Source organism: Citrus clementina, unplaced genomic scaffold (assembly GCF_000493195.1).
Source record: "Citrus clementina cultivar Clemenules unplaced genomic scaffold, Citrus_clementina_v1.0 scaffold_7, whole genome shotgun sequence".
NCBI lineage: Eukaryota > Viridiplantae > Streptophyta > Magnoliopsida > Sapindales > Rutaceae > Citrus > Citrus x clementina.
The window spans coordinates 6,544,815-6,564,836 of record NW_006262075.1 but is presented as its reverse complement, the minus strand read 5'-3'; the positions used below and the strand labels follow the sequence as shown (position 1 = coordinate 6,564,836).

Sequence of the window (20,022 nt, the reverse complement as noted above, 5' to 3'; positions counted from 1 at the left end):
AGGCTTGACAGAATCGGCGAGTTGTTGCGCCAAGGCAAGCTCACCAACATTATGGAGATGAGAGAGAGGGGTATTTTGGTCTCAAAGGCTTTTTTATGGCTAATGTTGATAGAAGTTTGTTTGGGGGGTTAAGATGAAAAAAGCCAAAATTTTTATGACTATTGGTGTAAATTTTCCAAAGTCTTTTTCCAAAATATATGAAAATTTTAAAATATGAAGATAGGCACTTCTTTACTCTTTTCTATTCTAAAAAGTTGAGATTTATACATTTTGTGTCAAAATATTTTTTTTCTTTTAAGGTAAGATAATTTTTTTCCAAATCAAATTTTTAAAACGCAGACTTGTGTACTTATAAAAGTTTTTGCATCAAATTTTTAGGGATTCAAAGTTTTTATGATATAGTCAAATAATTTTCATCATTATAAAATGATTAAGGATAGTGTAAAACACTAAATTAGATTTATTTCTCTCGGACATCGCTAGATTGTATATACACACCGAAGAAATTAATAAAAATGCATATTGACTTTCTGACTTGCTTGTTTCTGCGAAGTGAAACTCACGGCTTCTGAGATCTTTCTCACTCAAAACCATTTTGATTCTTCTAAACTTTTCAACTTTCTGCTAGCAGATCAGCTTCATTGACCAATGGGATCACATGGTATTAAATATATTTTATCCATTTCCAATTTTTTCAAACAACAACTCTGGATTTTTCTATATAAATAGAGCCTGCATTGTGCTGGTCTTCTCATCCAATACCGACCTTGCAGGCCACAGCATCATGGCCAATTTTTATCTCAGTTTATTCCTTTTCTTTGCTCTCTTTCTTGGCCATGGTGTTGTTGAGCTCCAAGCTTCTCACCATGTTTACAGAAACCTTCAAACTTCTCAATCTACTTCACCTAATCAACCTTACAGGACTGGCTACCATTTCCAGCCTCCCAAGAATTGGATCAATGGTAATTCCTTTTCATTTTTCCCTCTCTTTCTCAACTCTTCATTTCTTCCTTATATCTCCTAACAGTTGTCTTTTTCGTCTCTGGTTTTTGTCATGACTGTGGCAATGGAAAAATTTTGGTGTCATTATTTGGATATATATGCAGATCCCAATGGTAAGTAAATTAGTTTCCTGATAATCATTCTTCTACTTGTCATAATTATCTTTATTTTTTTCTTTTTGAGAAATAATTGATCTTATATACACAAACGGACGTTCATTTTTTAGCTAGATATATCTTTTCTTAATTCAAAGTTGGCTTATGAAAACTCCATTGTTGTAATGGGTGTACATACCTTTAGGTGTTATGATTTACAAAGGAATTTATCACCTGTTCTACCAATACAACCCAAAAGGAGCAGTATGGGGCAACATTGTATGGGCTCACTCTACATCAAAGGACCTGATTAACTGGATCCCACATGATCCAGCCATCTACCCATCACAGCAGTCCGATATCAACGGTTGCTGGTCGGGTTCAGCCACAATCCTGCCTGGAGAAAAACCAGCCATTTTTTACACTGGAATTGATCCACATAACCGACAGGTCCAAAACCTGGCCGTGCCGAAAAACTTATCTGATCCTTACCTTAGGGAATGGGTTAAGTCACCAAAAAATCCATTGATGGCACCTGATGCCATGAATCAAATCAATACAAGCTCATTCAGAGACCCAACCACAGCATGGCTTGGCCCTGATAAGAGATGGAGAGTGATCATCGGCAGCAAAATTAACAGAAAAGGGTTAGCAATTTTGTACAGAAGCAAAGATTTTCTGCATTGGATTAAGGCTAAACACCCTTTACATTCTGTTAAAGGCACAGGAATGTGGGAGTGTCCTGATTTTTTCCCTGTTTCTACTTATGGCCTAAATGGTCTTGATACATCGGATATGGGACCCAACACTAAGCATGTGCTTAAGGTTAGCTTGGATGATACTAAGCATGAATATTACACAGTTGGAACATATAGCACTGCTAAAGATAGATATGTTCCGGATGAGGGTTCCGTGGAGAGTGATTCAGGATTGAGATTTGATTACGGAAAATATTATGCTTCCAAGACTTTCTTTGATAGTGCCAAGAACAGGAGGGTTTTGTGGGGTTGGGTTAATGAGTCATCAAGTGTTAATGATGATGTCAAGAAGGGCTGGGCTGGAATACAGGTAATTTGGTATTGAATATTGCTTAACTAAGTTGGAAATGTTGACTAGCATATGAAGTCTACAATTTAAAAACTCTTGCTTTGGACTAAATTTGCAGGCAATTCCCAGGAAACTTTGGTTAGATAAATCTGGCAAACATTTGGTCCAATGGCCTGTTGTTGAAATCGAAAAGTTACGTGTAAACCAAGTGCAAGTGCCTAGCAAATTGCTGAAGGGAGGATCTGTGATTGAAGTTACTGGCGTTACTGCTGCTCAGGTTAGTTCATGTTTATATGCAAGTAAATTGGTAATGAATAAAAGAAGGCATATTTGGGTTTTTGCCAAGTATCAATAATATGTCCTAACCCACTACGCTAAAGTCCCAAAATTCAACTTTGGTTGTTTTTGTATTACAGGCAGATGTTGAGATTTCATTTGATGTAAGTGATTTTAAGAAGGCAGAAAAGCTGGACCCAGGGTGGACCAATCCACAGTTGATTTGTAGCCAAAAGGGTGCATCAGTTAAAGGCGCTCTTGGTCCATTCGGGCTGCTCGCTTTGGCTTCAAAAGATTTGAAAGAATACACAGCAGTGTTTTTCAGAATATTCAAAGGCGAAGACAAGAAGTTTGTGGTGCTTATGTGCAGTGACCAAAGCAGGTCTTTACAATTTTTCTCTTTCAACATATCATCAATTTCACACCCAACATCATGTTTTCAAACTCTTTTTCTTGTTTTATTATGACAGGTCTTCCTTGAATAGTGATAATGATAAGACCACTTATGGCGCTTTTCTGAATGTGGACCCAGTTTATGAAAAGCTGTCGTTAAGGAGTCTGGTGAGTTAACCATAACATTCCCACTACAAGCAAATTGTCAACCATTTTCAATAGTGTCTGAAAATTTTGTAACGCATTTTATGGTACGTTCCTCTTACAGATTGATCATTCAATAGTGGAGAGCTTTGGTGTTGGAGGCAAAGCCTGCATCACAGCTAGAGTGTATCCAACTTTGGCAATTGATGATTATGCCCACTTGTATGCATTCAATAATGGCACTGAGAATGTCAAAATCAACGGCCTGAGTGCCTGGAGTATGAAGAAAGCTCAACTTTATTAAAATAAGAAAAGGGTGCAGGAGTTGGAAGAAGACAAATAGAAGCAACTAGTGACAGATTCAGTTAACAGATTCTTGCGAGTAAGCCATTATGTAACAAGCAAAAGGGTCATTTGTTTTTTCTGCAGAGTACCTTTTTTTCTAAAATATGTTTATAATTAGAGTAAAAGTGTATTTCTATTCCCATTGAATACTCTTGTTGTTATTCAGCTTGTTTGTAGGCTCCCAATAAAGAATATTAATTAAAATAAGTTTTACAGAAACTGTTGCTCCAGCTCACGCAGTGGGCTCTAAAGACTGAGAATTTGTGCAGATGCATGCATGCATGCTTTAATCTCTCAATTTCAATTAAAAAAATCAAATAAATTAGCGCATATTTTTGTTTTTTCTAACTAATTACAAAGAAATTTGTTCTTACAGAATCCCATTTCTAACTATTATTGGGGGTAAACTATTATTGGGGGTAATATTATCTTTTTAAAATCAACAGTTAGTTAATGAAAATTTTAACTAACAGTAGGGGGCCTTTTACAAATAAAATGATTTTTACCATTTACTTGCAACAGCTTCAAACCTCAGGGGAGGTTTTTAAAAATTACCCTTTTAAAAAGTAACGAAAAACTTCAATCTTCCCAAGAAGACTATAAGGCTGACTCATTTAACCATGCCTAAAAGCCAATAAACAACAGGGCATATATTTTCATTTCAACATGTATTTACTTGTAACAGTTGTAAGTAACAATGTGTTGACAATGAGCACTTGCAAAAAGTCTTATTAGATAACGGAACCTATTAATACATAGACAATTTGCTTTCGAAAATAGAATATAAAATTTCTAATCATAGACAATTTTAGTTTACCCAATCTTATTTGTGGTACTTTTAAGGATTTAAGATAACTCAAATTTTAGTATAAATCCTTAATGCAAGGCAGTCCATAAGTGTCTCAGCTAATAATTCGGCTCAATCTTGACCAGATTTTAGTATAAATACATGTTCGTATTCTTTAATCAGAAGCAATATTTGTTATATATACTGGTTCCACAAACATGGCCAAGTTTTCTTTATGTTTACTTCTTTTATTTACTGTTTTATTTGGCCATGGAATTGTGGAACTTGAAGCAACACATCACATTTACAGCAGACTTCAAACTCCTCAAAATGAAACTAAAACGCCATGGGATTATAGATTTCAACCTTACAGAACAGGTTACCATTTTCAGCCTCCATGGCATTGGATCAATGGTAATTTTCTTCCACCGATTTAATTTTTCTTTTTCTAATTTCCATTACTTTTTTTAATCGACTTGTTATCTCTAACATTTTTTTTTTATTTGAACCTCTGATCATTCTGGCGTGGACAATTATGTTATGCAGATCCCAATGGTTAGTACTTTTTTGCTCTTGCTCTACCTAGTTGTCAAATTGGTTTCTTAACTATATATTTTCTCTCAATTGTAAGAAATAATCAAATCTAAAATCATAGATATGTATAATACTAAATATTACGAGTATATGAGCAGATGTTATTTATGGTTTAAGATATTTGCTCATAATGTAATATTTTAAAGCTCTAAAAGAAGTCAATAAAATTGTATTATTTAGATAGTCAAATATGCGTATCTTTATCTAAATCATTTTATATATCATAAGTGATTCTTGTTGTTAAATTCAAGTGTAATTTGTTTCGTTTATTGTTATTATGGTTTATAGGTTTTTTTTTTCATGTAATAATAATCCGAGCTTATTCTGTTAATTTCGGATTCTTGGGGTCTTGGTATAAATAGGGCATTAAAATTTCAGAATTTTCTTTGAGACTCAGAGTTTCAATAGTGCCTTTTCGTTTTCCGCTTTGCCATTCTGCTGATACTTGAAGTTTGGACTGAAATTCAATTGCCAAAATGATGAGTTGATGTCTCATTAAAGCTTGGAATTGGTCTTTCCCTGGCTCTTTGTTAGATTTTTTTTTTCCTAGTTACCATTCAAGTTACAAGTATTGTAATGAGATATAAATTTCAGGTCCTATGATTTACAAGGGAATTTATCACCTATTCTACCAATACAATCCAAAAGGAGCAGTGTGGGGCAACATTGTGTGGGCTCACTCAACATCAAGGGATCTGATTAACTGGTTCCCACATCCACCGGCCATCTTCCCGTCACAGAAATCTGATGTCAATGGCTGCTGGTCGGGTTCTGCCACAATTCTCCCTGGAGAAAAACCTGTCATATTGTACACTGGAATTGACCCTGATAAGAAACAAGTGCAAAACATAGCTTACCCCAAAGATTTATCAGACCCTTATCTTAAAGAGTGGGTTAAGTCAGATAAAAATCCATTGATGGCACCAGATAACGTAAATAACATCAACGCTAGCTCATTCAGAGACCCAACAACTGCTTGGCAAGGTCCTGATAATATTTGGAGAGTGGCCATTGGCAGCAAAATTAATGACTTGGGGTTCGCAATTCTGTACAAAAGCAAAGATTTCTTGAACTGGGTTAAGGCTAAACGCCCCTTGCATGCTGCCAGGCACACAGGAATGTGGGAGTGTGTAGATTTTTACCCGGTGGCTCCTAACAGTCACTGTGGTCTCGATACATCAACTCTTGGACCAAATGTGAAGCATGTGCTTAAGATAAGCTTGGATGACACCAAGCATGATTATTACACAATTGGTTCCTATAACTATACTACTGATAAATATACCCCAGATAAGGGATTGATTGATGGTGATGCGGGATTGAAGTATGACTATGGAAAATTTTACGCTTCTAAGACTTTCTTTGATAGTGCCAAGAGCAGGAGGATTTTGTGGGGTTGGATTAATGAATCACAAAGTGTGGCTGATGATATCAAGAAGGGTTGGGCCGGAGTTCAGGTAATTTAATGATTATTCACTGCATTTATGTAGGTCTCCGTTTCAAACACGTATAAATGAACTTATATTGTGGTCTCGATGGAATAAATCACTCAAGTTGAAAAATTTTAAAAGGGTCTTATTTAAAATTTACCTTTTTTTTCTAAAAAAATAATGTTTTCCCCCATTTAATTTACAAAATTTTTATTTTGGTCTACTCAAGTATAGGATTTCAATTTTTAGTTTAAAATTTTCAATCCAAAGAAATTTAGTTTTCGATCTAAATATATAGTTTAACAAGCATAATGACTATTATATGAATTTTTATTTTTTTGGCCCCCTGTTTGGGTCTGTTCTGTTCAGATTGCTTTGAAATGAATGAACTCGGTTCGGTTCGGTTCGGTTTTCTAAAAGCAAACCGAACCTGATAGCCCTACTTAAATACGTGGTTTCTTCATTATAAGCCTGTTGAACCAAAGTCCTCATTTCGCCACTGCTTGCAATTGTTGACATTTGGCAACTAACTATGAACTTGGTGAGTTGTAAGATCATTGATTGTTAGAGACACTTTATCTGGATTCATTTTGCAGGCAATCCCTAGGAATATTTATCTCGATGGGTCCGGGAAACAACTGGTGCAATGGCCAGTTAGTGAACTCGAACAGCTTCGCAGTAGCCCGCCGATAAATGTGTTTGACAAACGACTCGAGGCAGGAGAACTGCATGAAGTTACCGGCGTTACAGCTGCGCAGGCAGATGTTGAGATTACTTTTGAGATAACCGACATCAGCAAAGCTGAAGAGTATAGGCCAAGATGGACTCATGCTCAGTGGCTTTGCAACACAAAGAATGCCTCAGTGAGAGGTGGTCTCGGTCCATTTGGGCTGAGAGTTTTGGCTTCAAGTGACTCCCAAGAGTACACATCTGTTTTCTTTAGAGTATTCAAGAAGGCTGACAACAAACCTGTTGTCCTAATGTGCAGTGACCAAAGCAGGTCAATTTTCAATTTCTTGCACAACTTCATATATTGTATGTGTTTTGAATTTTTTTCTTTTTTATTAAGTCTATTTTTCTGATTTTCTTTCTAATTGCACAGGTCTTCCTTGAATGAGGATAATGATAAAACCACTTATGGTGCTTTTGTGGATGTGGATCCTATTAAAGACAAACTGTCTCTAAGGAGCTTGGTGAGTTAAAATCATATATAATGAGAACATGCTGTAAAATTATTTTCTGCATCAGCAATTTTAATTACTGGAATCTATCTGAGTTTCACATGTTTTACAGATTGATCACTCCATAGTTGAAAGCTTTGGTGGGAGTGGCAGAGCTTGCATCACAGCCAGAGTTTATCCAATCACGGCAATTGAAGATAAGGCTCGCTTGTATGCCTTCAACAATGCAACTGAGGCTGTCACGATTTCAACTCTGAGTGCATGGAGCATGAAGAAGGCTCAAATTAGTTGAAGAATGAAAGGAGTGGACAAGTTTGTACTGAATGAAATGCTGCAGCAAAATTTTGTTTTTGTTGCTAATTAATTGTTGATTCCTTGTAAATGTAATTATTGGTTTTATCAATAAAACCAAAAAGAAAAAGAAAAAAGAAAACGTTTTCTAGTTTTATTGTTTTTGTTATTAGTATATGGTTTCCCATCTAATATGTGTTATTCTTCATATTAGGGATTCATCTTTGAACAGCAGTTTCTGAATGTTGAATAATCGGTGCAAAATAATGCTATTTAAAAAAAATAATAAAAAAAGCAAATAAATAGATCAAATAAGAACAGAACAAAACACAGGATTTTGATGGGAGCCACCTCGTCGTCTACTTCCATCCAAGAAACAAATCGACTGCTTTTGTAATTTTTACAACTCAAGGTTACAAAACTGTCAATCACTTTACAGAAAACAAGTTCTAGCAGAAGCCTCTCCCTAATGGCACAGTAGGATCCCTCAAGTTACGACGCTCTTTATCAGCCTTTTGTATCCGAGTTGAGCCCAGAAGAGCTTTCACGCTTATTCCAACAAAATTAACTGAAGTTTGACCTGGTCAGAATAAGTGACTCACGTACGTTGCACGTATGAGGACTTATCTGCTTAAATCTCAAACCTGATCTGGACTTATTTGACTAAAATACAAAAATTCTTAGGCCAGCACTTGAAATTCTTTTGAAGTTCAAACCTTTTCAAAGGCTTTATATACACCATCAATTTAAACAGTCTTTTTTTTTTATGGACAAAATCTAAATATATTTTTTATTCTATCAACTCTCTAAAATTTAAATTTAGGTGATTAATAAAATAAAGTTACTTGAAAATCACTCAGTCACACTCTTATGGACTTTCAATTTAAACAGTTAAAAAATAAGAACACTTAGAATTTAGAAATCAATATTTCAATATTTACTATCATAAAAAAAAAAACACTTATGAACCGTTAAGAGTCAACATAAACTTAATAACATAATATGGAGAGCTATGAAGGTGTTTGAAAATCTATACTTTAATCCAAGCTGCAGGGGAAGAGTTATATTTTTTGCCTTAGTGTTTCCAGGAAAAATAAGAATAAACACGCGATCGACTTATGACTTTCCGAAATGTGAAGCGGAAAATCACACACGGCATCTTGTAACTGTAATATATCAATTTGACCAAATACGTAATGGCTTGAAAAGTGCTTACAAATTCTCGTACATAACATGGCTTGCATATCATTCTCTTCTCAAGCAAAACAAGCATACATGGATGTGGCCACTGCTTCTATCTGTTCATTATTTTTCTTTTCTCTGTTTCATTCCTTCAAACTTCTGGATCTACTTCCACAAGTCAACCTTATAGAACTGGTTATCATTTTCAGCCTCTTCAGAACTGGCTCAATGGTATTTCATTTTTCTTTCTTTCTTAATCTGGTTGTTTATATCTCACACATTTGCTTCAGCTGATAACTTTTTTGTTTTTCCTATATTTTCGAAAATGTAATGTTTTCGCATGCACAAATGGAAATATGGAGTTCATATCCGAATGGTTGGTCCCCCCCCCCCCCCCTCTTTTCTAGCTAGTTACATATTAAAATTTTTTTCCTGGATATACATTTTATCTCAACTTTAATAATAAATAATCCACGTGAAATAACTCAAATGTTCAGTTGTGATGTTTCAGAAGTGTATAATAGTGTGCTGATGCTGCAATATTGAAATTTGATTGCCAAAAAATGAATTAACGTCTCATAAAAGCTTTTGAATTCTTCTCCTAGATTTATTAAGAAGTGTAGATCTCATTAACTGGACCTCACATGATCAAGCCATCTATCTATCACAGCCTGTTGATATCAATGCTTGCTAGTCTGGTTCTGCCACAATCCTGCCCGGAGGCAAAGCCAGCCATCTAATATACTGGAATGGACCTAGAAAACAGACAAGTGCAGAACTTGGCTGTGCCCAAAAATTTATCTGACCTTTAGCTTAGAGAATGGGTTAAGTCACCAAAAGAATCCATTAATCTTGCGCACTGAACGAAATGGACCAAGCTTATTCAGAGATCCAACCACTGCTTGGCTTGGTCCTGATAAGATGGAGAATGATCATGGGGAGCCAAATTATGGACCAAGGGTTGGCAGTTCTGTATAGAAGCAAAGATTTTGTACATTGGGTTAAAGTTGCAAAATCCACTCTACTCTGTCAGCCAAACTGGAATGTGGGAGTGTCCGGATCTTTTTCGGGTTTATACTAATAGCCTAAACGGTGTCGACACATCGGCTATTGGACCAAACATTGAGCATGTTCTCAAGGTTAGCTTTGAATAAACATTTTCTGACAGTTACACTATTGGTACTTATAATGTTACAACAGATAAGTACATTCCAGAGGAGGGTTCAATGAAGGGTGTTTCGGGATTAAGATATGATTATGGCCAATTCTATGCTTCAAAGACTTTCTTTGATAGTGCTAAGAACCGGCGAATTTTGTGGGGATGGATTAATGAATCATGTATTCAGAATGATGATGTCAACAAGGGATGGTCTGGATTACAGGTAATTTAATAATAATCATTCTTTCAGTGAGTTTGTTGCAAGCATGTGGTCAGCGTAACAAAGTCAAACAAAGGCCCTTGATTAATATATATAATAGCATAGAATTAGCAAGCAATAATTTAATATTCGGTCGACTGAGAAATTTTTAAACTATGCATTCATTTGGCCAAGTGGCCCGTCATCTTTAAGTCATTCAGACACGTTTCTTGAGCTCATTTTGCAGGGATTCCTAGGAGTCTTTGGCTAGGCGAATCCGGAGAACAACTGATTCAGTGGCCTATAGCGGAAATTGAAAGGCTTCGTGGGAACGAAGCAAAATTTCCCAACAAATTTCTGGAAGGAGGATCATTGCTTGAAATTACTGGTATCACAAAAGCCTGTATAGGTTGGTCTACGCTTAGTATAATAATGGTCAGGAGCAGATTCAGGAGTTTGTATTACCCTGACCTAAACAAAAGATAATTTTATATTTTAAAGTGAGTATAAACATTCATGAGTAAAAAGAAGTACATTAAATAAAGGAGACATGAAAAACCTTATAAATATGTTTTTTAAACAAAAAATTATATAAAAATTGTAAAAAACAAAAGATAATTTAAATATAAAAATACTATTTTTTAATCATGAAATCTGAAATTACAACCTATAATAACATGTAATTATATAAGAATTAATGAATCAATTAAGAGTTTCAAGTTAGAATAAATCAATGCATGTAATTATAATCAATTAAAAATTACAAGTAGAACTTTTATATTTGAAAAGTACTTAATTTTGAGGCTTAAATAAATTAAACAATTAAAATCTATTTACCTTTTTAAATTATAAAAATATTGTTAGTCAAAAACTTCAATAATAAATTAAATTTAACCCAGCAAAAAAGTATTTGGTACTGTAATTTCTTTGTCAGTCACTCTGACTCTTTTTTAAAAACTAGATGCTGATGATTCTTCAATCAAAATCTCCTCAAAATACATAAATTTTATTTTCTAACTTGTCATCTTAGTCAATGTAACTAATAAATAAAATCTCAAAATTCACATAAATTTCTTTTGGAAATGTTAATAATTATTACTTTTATTTTTTTTAGTACTTTTAATATTAGAGACGATGTTATATTACATTGACATACTTTTTTCAATTAAAATTTTTAAAAATAAATTAAAGCAATGATAACATTTTAGACCCCTAATGTTTTTAATCTATTCAATAAATATATAATTTAATCATTTTATAAAATAAGTCATTAATTTCAATTGGAAAAAAAACATATAATTGAATTAGGGACATATTTGAAAATAAAATAAAAATTCTGTTGTTATATGAAATTGATGAAAACATAAAGGTAACTGAATTAGGGATATATATATATATATGAAACTAAAATAAAACTCTGTCGTTATATAAAATTAATCAAAATATAAGAGGTTTAAATGATTTTTTCTGGACCAGATCAGCTGTAGATCCGCCACTGACAATGGTGTTGTGACGCTAGGCCTAGCATACTAGATATCCAACACAAAAACTAACTGACACCCTTAATTTTGATCCACCACCACATCCTACCTATTATATTTTCTGTGTTTTGCAGGCAGATGTTGAGATTTCGTTTGAGATAACAGATTTGGAGAAAGCAGAAATGCCGGACTCCAGTTGGACCAATCCACAGTTGCTCTGTAGCCGAAAGGTGCATCAGTTAATGGAGCCTTAGGTCCATTTGGTTTGCAAGTTTTGGCTTCAAACGGCTTAAAAAGAGTGCACGGCTGTGTTTTCCAGAATATTCAGAGGCCAAAACAATTATGAAGTGCTTACGTGCAGCGACCAAAGCAGCTTCTTCACTTCCTCTCTTCCACTTTCTAAATTCCGTATCAAACTTCATGTTTTCCAACTCTTCTTTGCTGTCATTATATTTTAATTTTTACTTTTGGTAACAGGTCATCCTTGGACAATGACAATTGACAAAGATAAGACCACTAATGGGACTTTTCTGAATGTGGACCCAGTTCACGAGAAACTGTCACGGGGGAGTTTGGTGAGTTGATATTAACATTGCCGTAAAATATGGCCAATTTTTGTTGGTTATACAAAGTTAAAAATACACAGAGATTAAGAACCAAAACAGACAAATCTACAGTATGCAGCAGACACTAAGGTAGATGAAAGAATATAGAGAATAAATAATTTCTCTTATTAATTTTCCAAGTTACAGAACAAGCTCTATACACAAGCCTACGAACTGGAAATTGAAAGAACTTAATTGCTATACAAAAAACTGGAAAGAAAAGAATTTAAAAATAATTGCTATAAATCCGGTGCAGACTGAGGGCTAATTGTGGGCGTAAATGAGCCGTGTATAAAGGAGCATGTATCAAGGAGCAAAATTATGTTCTAACTGTTCTGCAGTTGTGCTCTATTTGCCAATTCCTTTCTCCTTTGACACATTTATAGATTTTTGCTTTAACCCATTTCATGATAACCATTTTTGGCAGATTAATCACTCTACTGTTGAGAGCTTTGGTGTTGGAGGCAAAGCTTGTATCACAGCCAGGGTTTACCCAATCTTGGCAACTGATGATAGGGCACAACGATATGCTTTTAACTGCGGAAACTGAAGGTGTAAAAATCACAACTCTTAGTGGCTGGAGCATGGAGAGAGCCCAAATTAATTAAAACAAAATAGCTGCAATGAAGATTATACAGTGAAGGATTAAGCAGTAAAAACTATTTTAGACAAAAAGAGGATCATTTCTCATTTCTTCTCACTCTATTCTTAACTTATATGTGTTATTCTCTTTCTCGAAAATGTATTACATGTCAAACCAAATACCAGTAAAGAACTGATAATGGCTCACCAAGATCCACTCAAGAAAGGTTCTTGTATCTAAAATTGTAGATGATCAGTACTCAGTTGAATGAACGCTTAAACAATCTTAACAACCAAAGAAAATCAAAGAAAGAATCAAAGAACAGAAAGAACAACACAGAGGAAACTTATAGTGGTTCGGCTATGGAAGCCTACGCCCACTGTGAAAAAGGTGAATCCAAGCTTATTGAATGAGTGTCGACAGAGTACAAGTTCTTTAGAGAAGATTACGACTAACACACATATCAGTATTCCAAGGTACCGAGCTATATATATAAGCAATGTTCGATCAGAAAAGGTCTCCCAATCACCAGCATGCTTCCCCTGTGTTCAGTGATAAAGTCCAGCAGCTTCCCGCACAGGTTAACAGCCTTAACTGACTTCTGATCAGCCTCCTGGCCACGTGTCTTCATCTTGTTTATTCTAAGTGATGAAACGGCAGCTCAAGCTGTCGTCTCCTTTAAGTGAATCACATGCGAAGTCACATGTCTTCCTTGTACACACAGAGGACAAAATATCTTTGTCATATAGCCTTCTCAGGGACTCCAACCGACATGTCATAGTACTGACAAGTCTTCAACCGACCTGTCGCACTTGACTATATAACTAATTTGTAGTTCATACTCAACATTACAGAAGCACAAAAAATTTCTGCACAGTATTCCTGCAAATGGACATCAAGATTTTGTCAAAATCTGGACTCCAGAGTTGCTGAGAAATCAAACATAAGCAAAATATATATATATATACAATTCTTTGTAAGGATTGGTATGGATTTTGTTAAAACATAGAAATTCACACCATATAGCACGTAACGTGTAAAATCTATCATAAAGACTTATAAAAGTAAAGGTCAGTTCTCTGTCGACTTTTCAAAGCACAACGCGTTCTATAAGACATGCAGTCTGCGTTTTGCATTTCTCATTAACAAACCATGGGCTATTCTTCTATCTGTCTGTTCATTTTCTTTGCTCTCTTTCTAGGCCATGTTTTTGTCAAGCTTGAAGCATCACAACACGTTTACAGAACCCTTCAAACGTGTCAATCTTTTTCTTCTTCTATCACCAGTCAACCTTATCGAACCGGCTATCATTTCCAGCCTCCTAGTAGCTGGATGAATGGTAAATCTTTTTTCATTTCTGTCTTATCTCGTTTTGAATTTTTAATCTTTACTTCCTTACTTGTGTCTCTAACATTTGTTTGGTCTCATGTTCTGATTACGGCCTGGACAAATGGGTGTGTTTGCATATGCAGATCCCAACGGTTAGTACTTCTCTGCTTTTCTGGTAGTTGTTGTTGCCATTTTGTCTTGGTCTATATGTTTCATCCTAATTTGGTTGAGAAATAATCAATCTATAATGGTCGAAATAATGTAATGGTGTAGTGTAAATTTCTTCAGGGTCTATGATTTACAAGGGAATTTATCACTTCTTTTATCAATACAAGCTGTGGGACACGGTTGTATGGGGACACTCTACGTCAACGGATATGGTTAACTGGACACCACATGATGCAGCCATCTATCCATCACAGCCATTCGATGCCAATAGTTGCTGGTCAGGTTCTGTCACAATCCTTCCTGGGGGTAACCCCGCTGTCTTATATACTGGAATTGATGCTGGCAATAAACAAGTGCAGAATTTGGCTGTGCCGAAAAATTTATCTGACCCTTACCTTAAGGAATGGATTAAGCCACCAGAAAATCCATTAATGGTTCCAGCTGACCAAATTGATCCAGGTTCGTTTAGAGACCCAACCACAGCTTGGATAGGTCCCGATAAGATATGGAGAGTGATCATTGGAAGCAAAATAAATGACACGGGGCTAGCTATTCTGTATAGAAGCAAAGATTTTGTAAATTGGACTAAGGCTGAACAATCTTTATATTCTACAAACCAATCCGGAATGTGGGAGTGTCCAGATTTTTTTCCTGTTTCCACCAAGAGCCCAAAGGGTGTTGATACATCGGTTATTGGACCGAACATTAAACATGTGCTTAAGGTAAGCTTAAGTAATTATCAGCAGGACTATTACACAATTGGGACGTACAACATTACCACAGATACACACATTGCAGAAGAGGGTTCCTTCGATGATAATTCTGGATTAAGATATGACTATGGAAAATTTTATGCTTCTAAGACTTTCTTTGATAGTGCTAAGAACAGGCGGATTTTGTGGGGATGGATTAATGAGTCATCTACTCGCAGTGATAATCTCAAGAAGGGTTGGGCTGGATTACAGGTAAATTGGTGAATAATTATTGTTTAACTGAATATTTTTCCAAGTTCCGACTTAATTTTGAAGATCTTGATTAATATAATAGCATATGGAAACTATAGTATCAGTAACACTTTAGTAAGAAATCTGTTAAAATAAATCATTTAGTTGTTTTAGTGGCAAGCCATCAATCATTAACCATCTTTTCTTGGACTCATTTTTCAGGCAACTCCTAGGAACCTCTGGCTTGATAAATCTGGGAGACAACTGATGCAATGGCCTATTTCTGAAATCGAAAAGCTTCGTGGTAACCAAGTTAAATGGCCGGCCAAATTGCTGGAGAGAGGATCAATGGTTGGAATAACTGGTATCACAGCTGCACAGGTTAGTTCTTGCTTCAATTAAAGTAATAGGCAACTGCCAAATTAAGGGCATAAGGGGTTTTTAAATCTTTACTATCCATTTATTTTACAGGCAGATGTTGAGATCTCATTTCAGACAACTGCTTTTGAGAAAGCGGAAGTGCTGGACTCAATTTGGACCAACCCGCAATTTCTCTGTAGCCAAAAGGGGTGCATCAGTTAAAGGTGCTCTAGGTCCATTTGGGCTGCTAGTTTTGGCTTCAAATGGCTTGCAAGAGTATACAGCAGTATTCTTCAGAATATTCAAAGGGCAGGACAGACATATAGTGCTCATGTGCAGTGATCAAAGCAGGTATTAATGACCGTTTTTTCTCTCTCTCACTCAAGCTCTAATAAATTTCTTGCCGCAAGTTATATCTTTTACCCATCTCTCCTCTTATTTTTGGTTTAATAGGTCTTCCATAAATGACGATAATGATAAGACCAGCTATGGAGCATTTCTGGATCTGGATCCAGTTCATGAGAAGTTATCGATAAGAAGTCTGGTGAGTTGCTATTAATTAACATATGAGAATCTATTAGTTGACCATGAACAATACAAGCAGTTTTGATGATTTGGTTGTTTATATATAGATTGATCGCTCTATAGTCGAAAGCTTTGGTGGAGGCGGCAAAGCTTGTATCACAGCTAGAATTTATCCAACCTTGGCAATTCATGACAAGGCTCACTTGTATGCTTTCAACAATGGAACTGAGAAGGTAAACATTACGAGCCTGAGAGCCTGGAGCATGAAGAAAGCTCAAATAAATTGAGCAAGAGAAAGAGAACACCACGCGTTTGAAGACGACAGAAAGAAGAAATGACATGCGATTACATATATTCCTACAATAAACAAATATTTAGAAATATACAATTGTTTTTTCTTTACTATTTTTCTTATCTAAATCATGTTGTTACTTGCTCTCTCGGTGGTGAGTCCTCTTAAGCCTTATCAATGAAATAGCCAAACCATGTCATATATTTCCTTGGTGAACATAGTCTAATTACAGATATGAGACTCATGTTGCAAATCACCAAAATAAGGAAACATGAAAAAAAAAAAGAAGAAAGATATAAAGCTTTGATTTAATATGAAAATTGCAAAAGTAAAACCTGAACAATCATAAAAATACCCCATGCAGTAACCTGGGGTTTCTAATTCTACCTCTCATCAGAAAACCTCTGATTTTCTCCTGCTCATCATCTTGGATGTATCTGAGAAAAGAGATTAACTGAATCTCTCTTCATTGCTAAATTTTTGAAAGATCATTAGACATTACTACTGCCAATACTTCAATGCAGAACACACACGGAAATATTTTTACCCAATTAAAACTTTGAAAATATGGAAACCTGTTAAAAACTGACAATTTTTCTATTAGATTATCTTGACGTCTTAGACTAAAGATAATTTTTTTTTTAATCAGATTTTTACAAGTAAATAACTAGAAAAGAACAGGGACCTGACAAAAGCCTGATTGAAATTGACACCATCCATACCATGAACATTTAAAAAAAAAAAAAATCTTTTTACCAAATTCATTGTGGTAATAATCTTCTTTAGGATGTAATCTCAGGCCACACGTTAACAAGATCCCATTTACGAAAAGGTGAAATTCTCACCGAATCTTTATAATATAAGCTTTCTCATTCATTTTTCATCGATCTATGAACAAATATAAATAGCTTGTATATGTTTCTTCTTCTGAAAAAACCTATCAAGCAGCTACCACAAAATGGCCAGCTCTTGTCTTTGTCTACTCCTTTCCTTTTCTCTCTTGCTTGAACATGATGCAGTTGAGCTTGAACCTTCACACCAGGTTTACAAAAACCTTCAAAAATCAAAATCTAATTCTATAAATCAGCCTTACAAATCTGGTTATCATTTCTAGCCTCCAAAGTATTGGATGATTGGTATTTATTGGTATTTCTCTCTCTGTCTGATAGATTCTTGTTAATCTTATTGTTCATTTTTATGTCTCTAAAATTATTTTTGGTACCCTGTTTCCGCCTTTTGGAAAAAAATGGCGCGTTTGGATATGCAGATCCCAATGGTTAGTTCTTTCCTGCACTTAATTTAGTTTTCTCGCCACTGTTGTTTTGGTTAAATATTTTAGCCATAGTTCTTGTTCTTGTTCAGTGTTCTGTTGTTAAGGTTTCATTAACTAGAAGTCTTTCCTGTCAATTTCAGGACCGATGATTTGCGAGGGAATTTATCACTTTTTCTACCAACACAATCCAAAAGGTCCAATATGGAAGAAAATTCTTGTGTGGGGACACTCTACATCAATGGATCTGATTAACTGGATCTCACATGATCCAGCCATCAGATATCAAATGAGTCTTGGTCAAGCTCTGCCACAATCTGCCTGGAGGCAAACCAATCATCTTGTACCCTGGAATTGACAGAAATAACAGATAAGTGCAGAACTTGGCTGTGCCCAAAAATTTGTCTGATCTTTATCTCAGAGAGTGGATTAACACATCAAAAAATCCATTAATTTCACCCACCGACAAAATTAATCCAAGTTTATTTAGAGATACAAGCACTGCTTGGCTTGATCCTGGTGAGAAATGGAGACTGATCATAGGAAGCGAAATTAAGGACACAGGGTTGGCAATTCTATATAAAAGCAAAGATTTATACATTGGGTTAAAGCTAAAAAGCCACTGTATTCTGCTAAACATTCTGGTATGTGGGAGTGCCTCGACTTTTTCCCAGTTTTTAGTAATAGCCTAAAGGGTGTCAATGACACATCGATTATTAAACAGCAACATGTTAAACATGTGCTTAAAGCAAGCTTGTTTAGAACTTTGCATGACTGTTACACAATTGGGACATATGATAGTAATGAGGATTAAGATATGATTACGGCAAATTTTATGCTTCGAAGACTTTCTATGATAATGCTAAGCACAGGAGGATTTTATTGGGATGGGTTAATGAATCATCAAGTAAGGATGATGATATCAAGAAAGGTTGGTCGGGATTACAGGTAATTTTAAGTGAATAATTGTTCAGTAAATACTTTGTTTCAGGATTACATAGTGCTTGTTGAATCTTTATTATACAATATGTATTGTCTTTAATGGGACAAGGCATGTTAAATACAAACCATCCAATTGATATATTGGACTCATTTTGCAGGCAATTCCTCGAAATCTTTGGCTCGACAAATCTGGAAAATAGTTGATTCAGTGGCTATTGCAGAAATGAAGAGGTTGCGCGGAAACCAAGTAGAACTTCGAAGCAAATTGCTGCATGAGGTATCATTGCATAAAGTCACCGGCATCACAAATGCACAGGTTGGTTAAGTTTAGAGCTAGCGGTATTCTGGCTATGAATATGTTTATGTTCTATTTTATCTTTTTTCTTTTTGCAGGCAGATATTGAGATCTCATTTGAGACAACGGTGTTAGAGAAAGCAGAAGTTCTGGAACCAAGTAGGACCAACCCAGAGTTGCTTTGCAGCCATAAAAGTGCATCAGTTAAAGGTTCTATAGGTCCATTTGGGCTGCTGATTTTGGCTTCAGAAGATTTACGAGAGCGCACGGCTGTGTTTTTCAGACTATTCAAAGGCCAACACAAATATGCAGTGCTCATGTGCAGTGACAAAAGCAGGTTCTCGATGTCTCTCTTTCTCTCAAGTTATCAATTTCTTGCTTCAACTTTCAAAGCTAAAAACATTCCTCTCTCTCTCTCTCTCTCTCTCTTCTTCTTCCCCACTCACCCGTTGATTACGTGAATAGTGATGCCACCATTTCGATTCTATTCCTTGTTTTTGTTACTTTATTTCATTTTTGTGTTAAAGTTGTGATTAGAAAACAGACTGTTAATAAATAATTTTCATTTTTCAAATGTCTCAAATAATCAATTTATATGCAAAAAGATTACATTCTTTTATTAAATTTAATGTTCTTTTCGTACTCGTTACAGAAATTAATTGCAACTTTTTTTATTATAATGTTATGCATGTGATTAATATTGCAGATATCACTACAAGTTAGACATTTATATTGATTAAAAAAAACCTGAGAGCCTGGACCATCAAGAAGGTTCAAATTAATTGAAACAAGAGAAATTGATTGCAAGTCTGCGCAGGCAACGACGTACAACATACCATAACCATATTTCTGACATGAATAAAATTATTAAATAAGATGGACTCATTTCTTTTAAGTATCTACTACTTATTAGGCTCATTCAAATGATTTCAGAATTTTTTTTTCCCCCTTTTTTTAAATTGTGCGATTCGTGATTGATCCAGTGGAAATAGAGTTACGTTACACTTTTTTCACGTGGTTCACTTTAATCAGCTCTTTTTCATAACCACATATTCTGTTAAAACAGAAAAATTTTCCAGTTTTGTATGTATACGATGTAACTC

The 20,022-nt window shown here is 35.2% G+C and overlaps 3 protein-coding genes and 2 pseudogenes across 3 annotated transcripts; all 5 read left to right on the top strand.

Moving 5' to 3' along the window:
• The first annotated feature begins 726 nt into the window (after positions 1-726).
• On the top strand, positions 727-3,449 carry LOC18036645 (beta-fructofuranosidase, insoluble isoenzyme CWINV1). The gene is made up of 7 exons (XM_006426486.2): positions 727-962; positions 1,107-1,115; positions 1,303-2,165; positions 2,263-2,421; positions 2,561-2,802; positions 2,891-2,981; positions 3,082-3,449. Exons 1-7 carry the CDS (start codon positions 785-787, stop codon positions 3,259-3,261), a joined length of 1,722 nt encoding a protein of 573 aa, XP_006426549.1. The 5' UTR covers positions 727-784; the 3' UTR covers positions 3,262-3,449.
• An 843-nt stretch (positions 3,450-4,292) lies between these two features.
• Positions 4,293-7,643, top strand: LOC18037745 (beta-fructofuranosidase, insoluble isoenzyme CWINV1). The gene is made up of 6 exons (XM_006426485.2): positions 4,293-4,503; positions 4,636-4,644; positions 5,278-6,140; positions 6,710-7,113; positions 7,216-7,306; positions 7,407-7,643. Exons 1-6 carry the CDS (start codon positions 4,308-4,310, stop codon positions 7,584-7,586), a joined length of 1,743 nt encoding a protein of 580 aa, XP_006426548.1. The 5' UTR covers positions 4,293-4,307; the 3' UTR covers positions 7,587-7,643.
• A 1,472-nt stretch (positions 7,644-9,115) lies between these two features.
• Positions 9,116-12,906, top strand: LOC112096781 (annotated as a pseudogene).
• A 1,055-nt stretch (positions 12,907-13,961) lies between these two features.
• Positions 13,962-16,579, top strand: LOC18037744 (fructan 6-exohydrolase). Its single transcript, XM_024180606.1, is given in 8 exon segments — positions 13,962-14,133; positions 14,267-14,275; positions 14,412-15,256; positions 15,458-15,616; positions 15,707-15,796; positions 15,798-15,946; positions 16,049-16,139; positions 16,228-16,579. Coding segments are annotated over 8 exon segments (1,530 nt in total). The 5' UTR covers positions 13,962-14,126; the 3' UTR covers positions 16,408-16,579.
• Positions 16,580-17,613: 1,034 nt separating this feature from the next.
• On the top strand, positions 17,614-19,407 carry LOC18037595 (annotated as a pseudogene).
• The last annotated feature ends 615 nt before the right edge of the window (positions 19,408-20,022 follow it).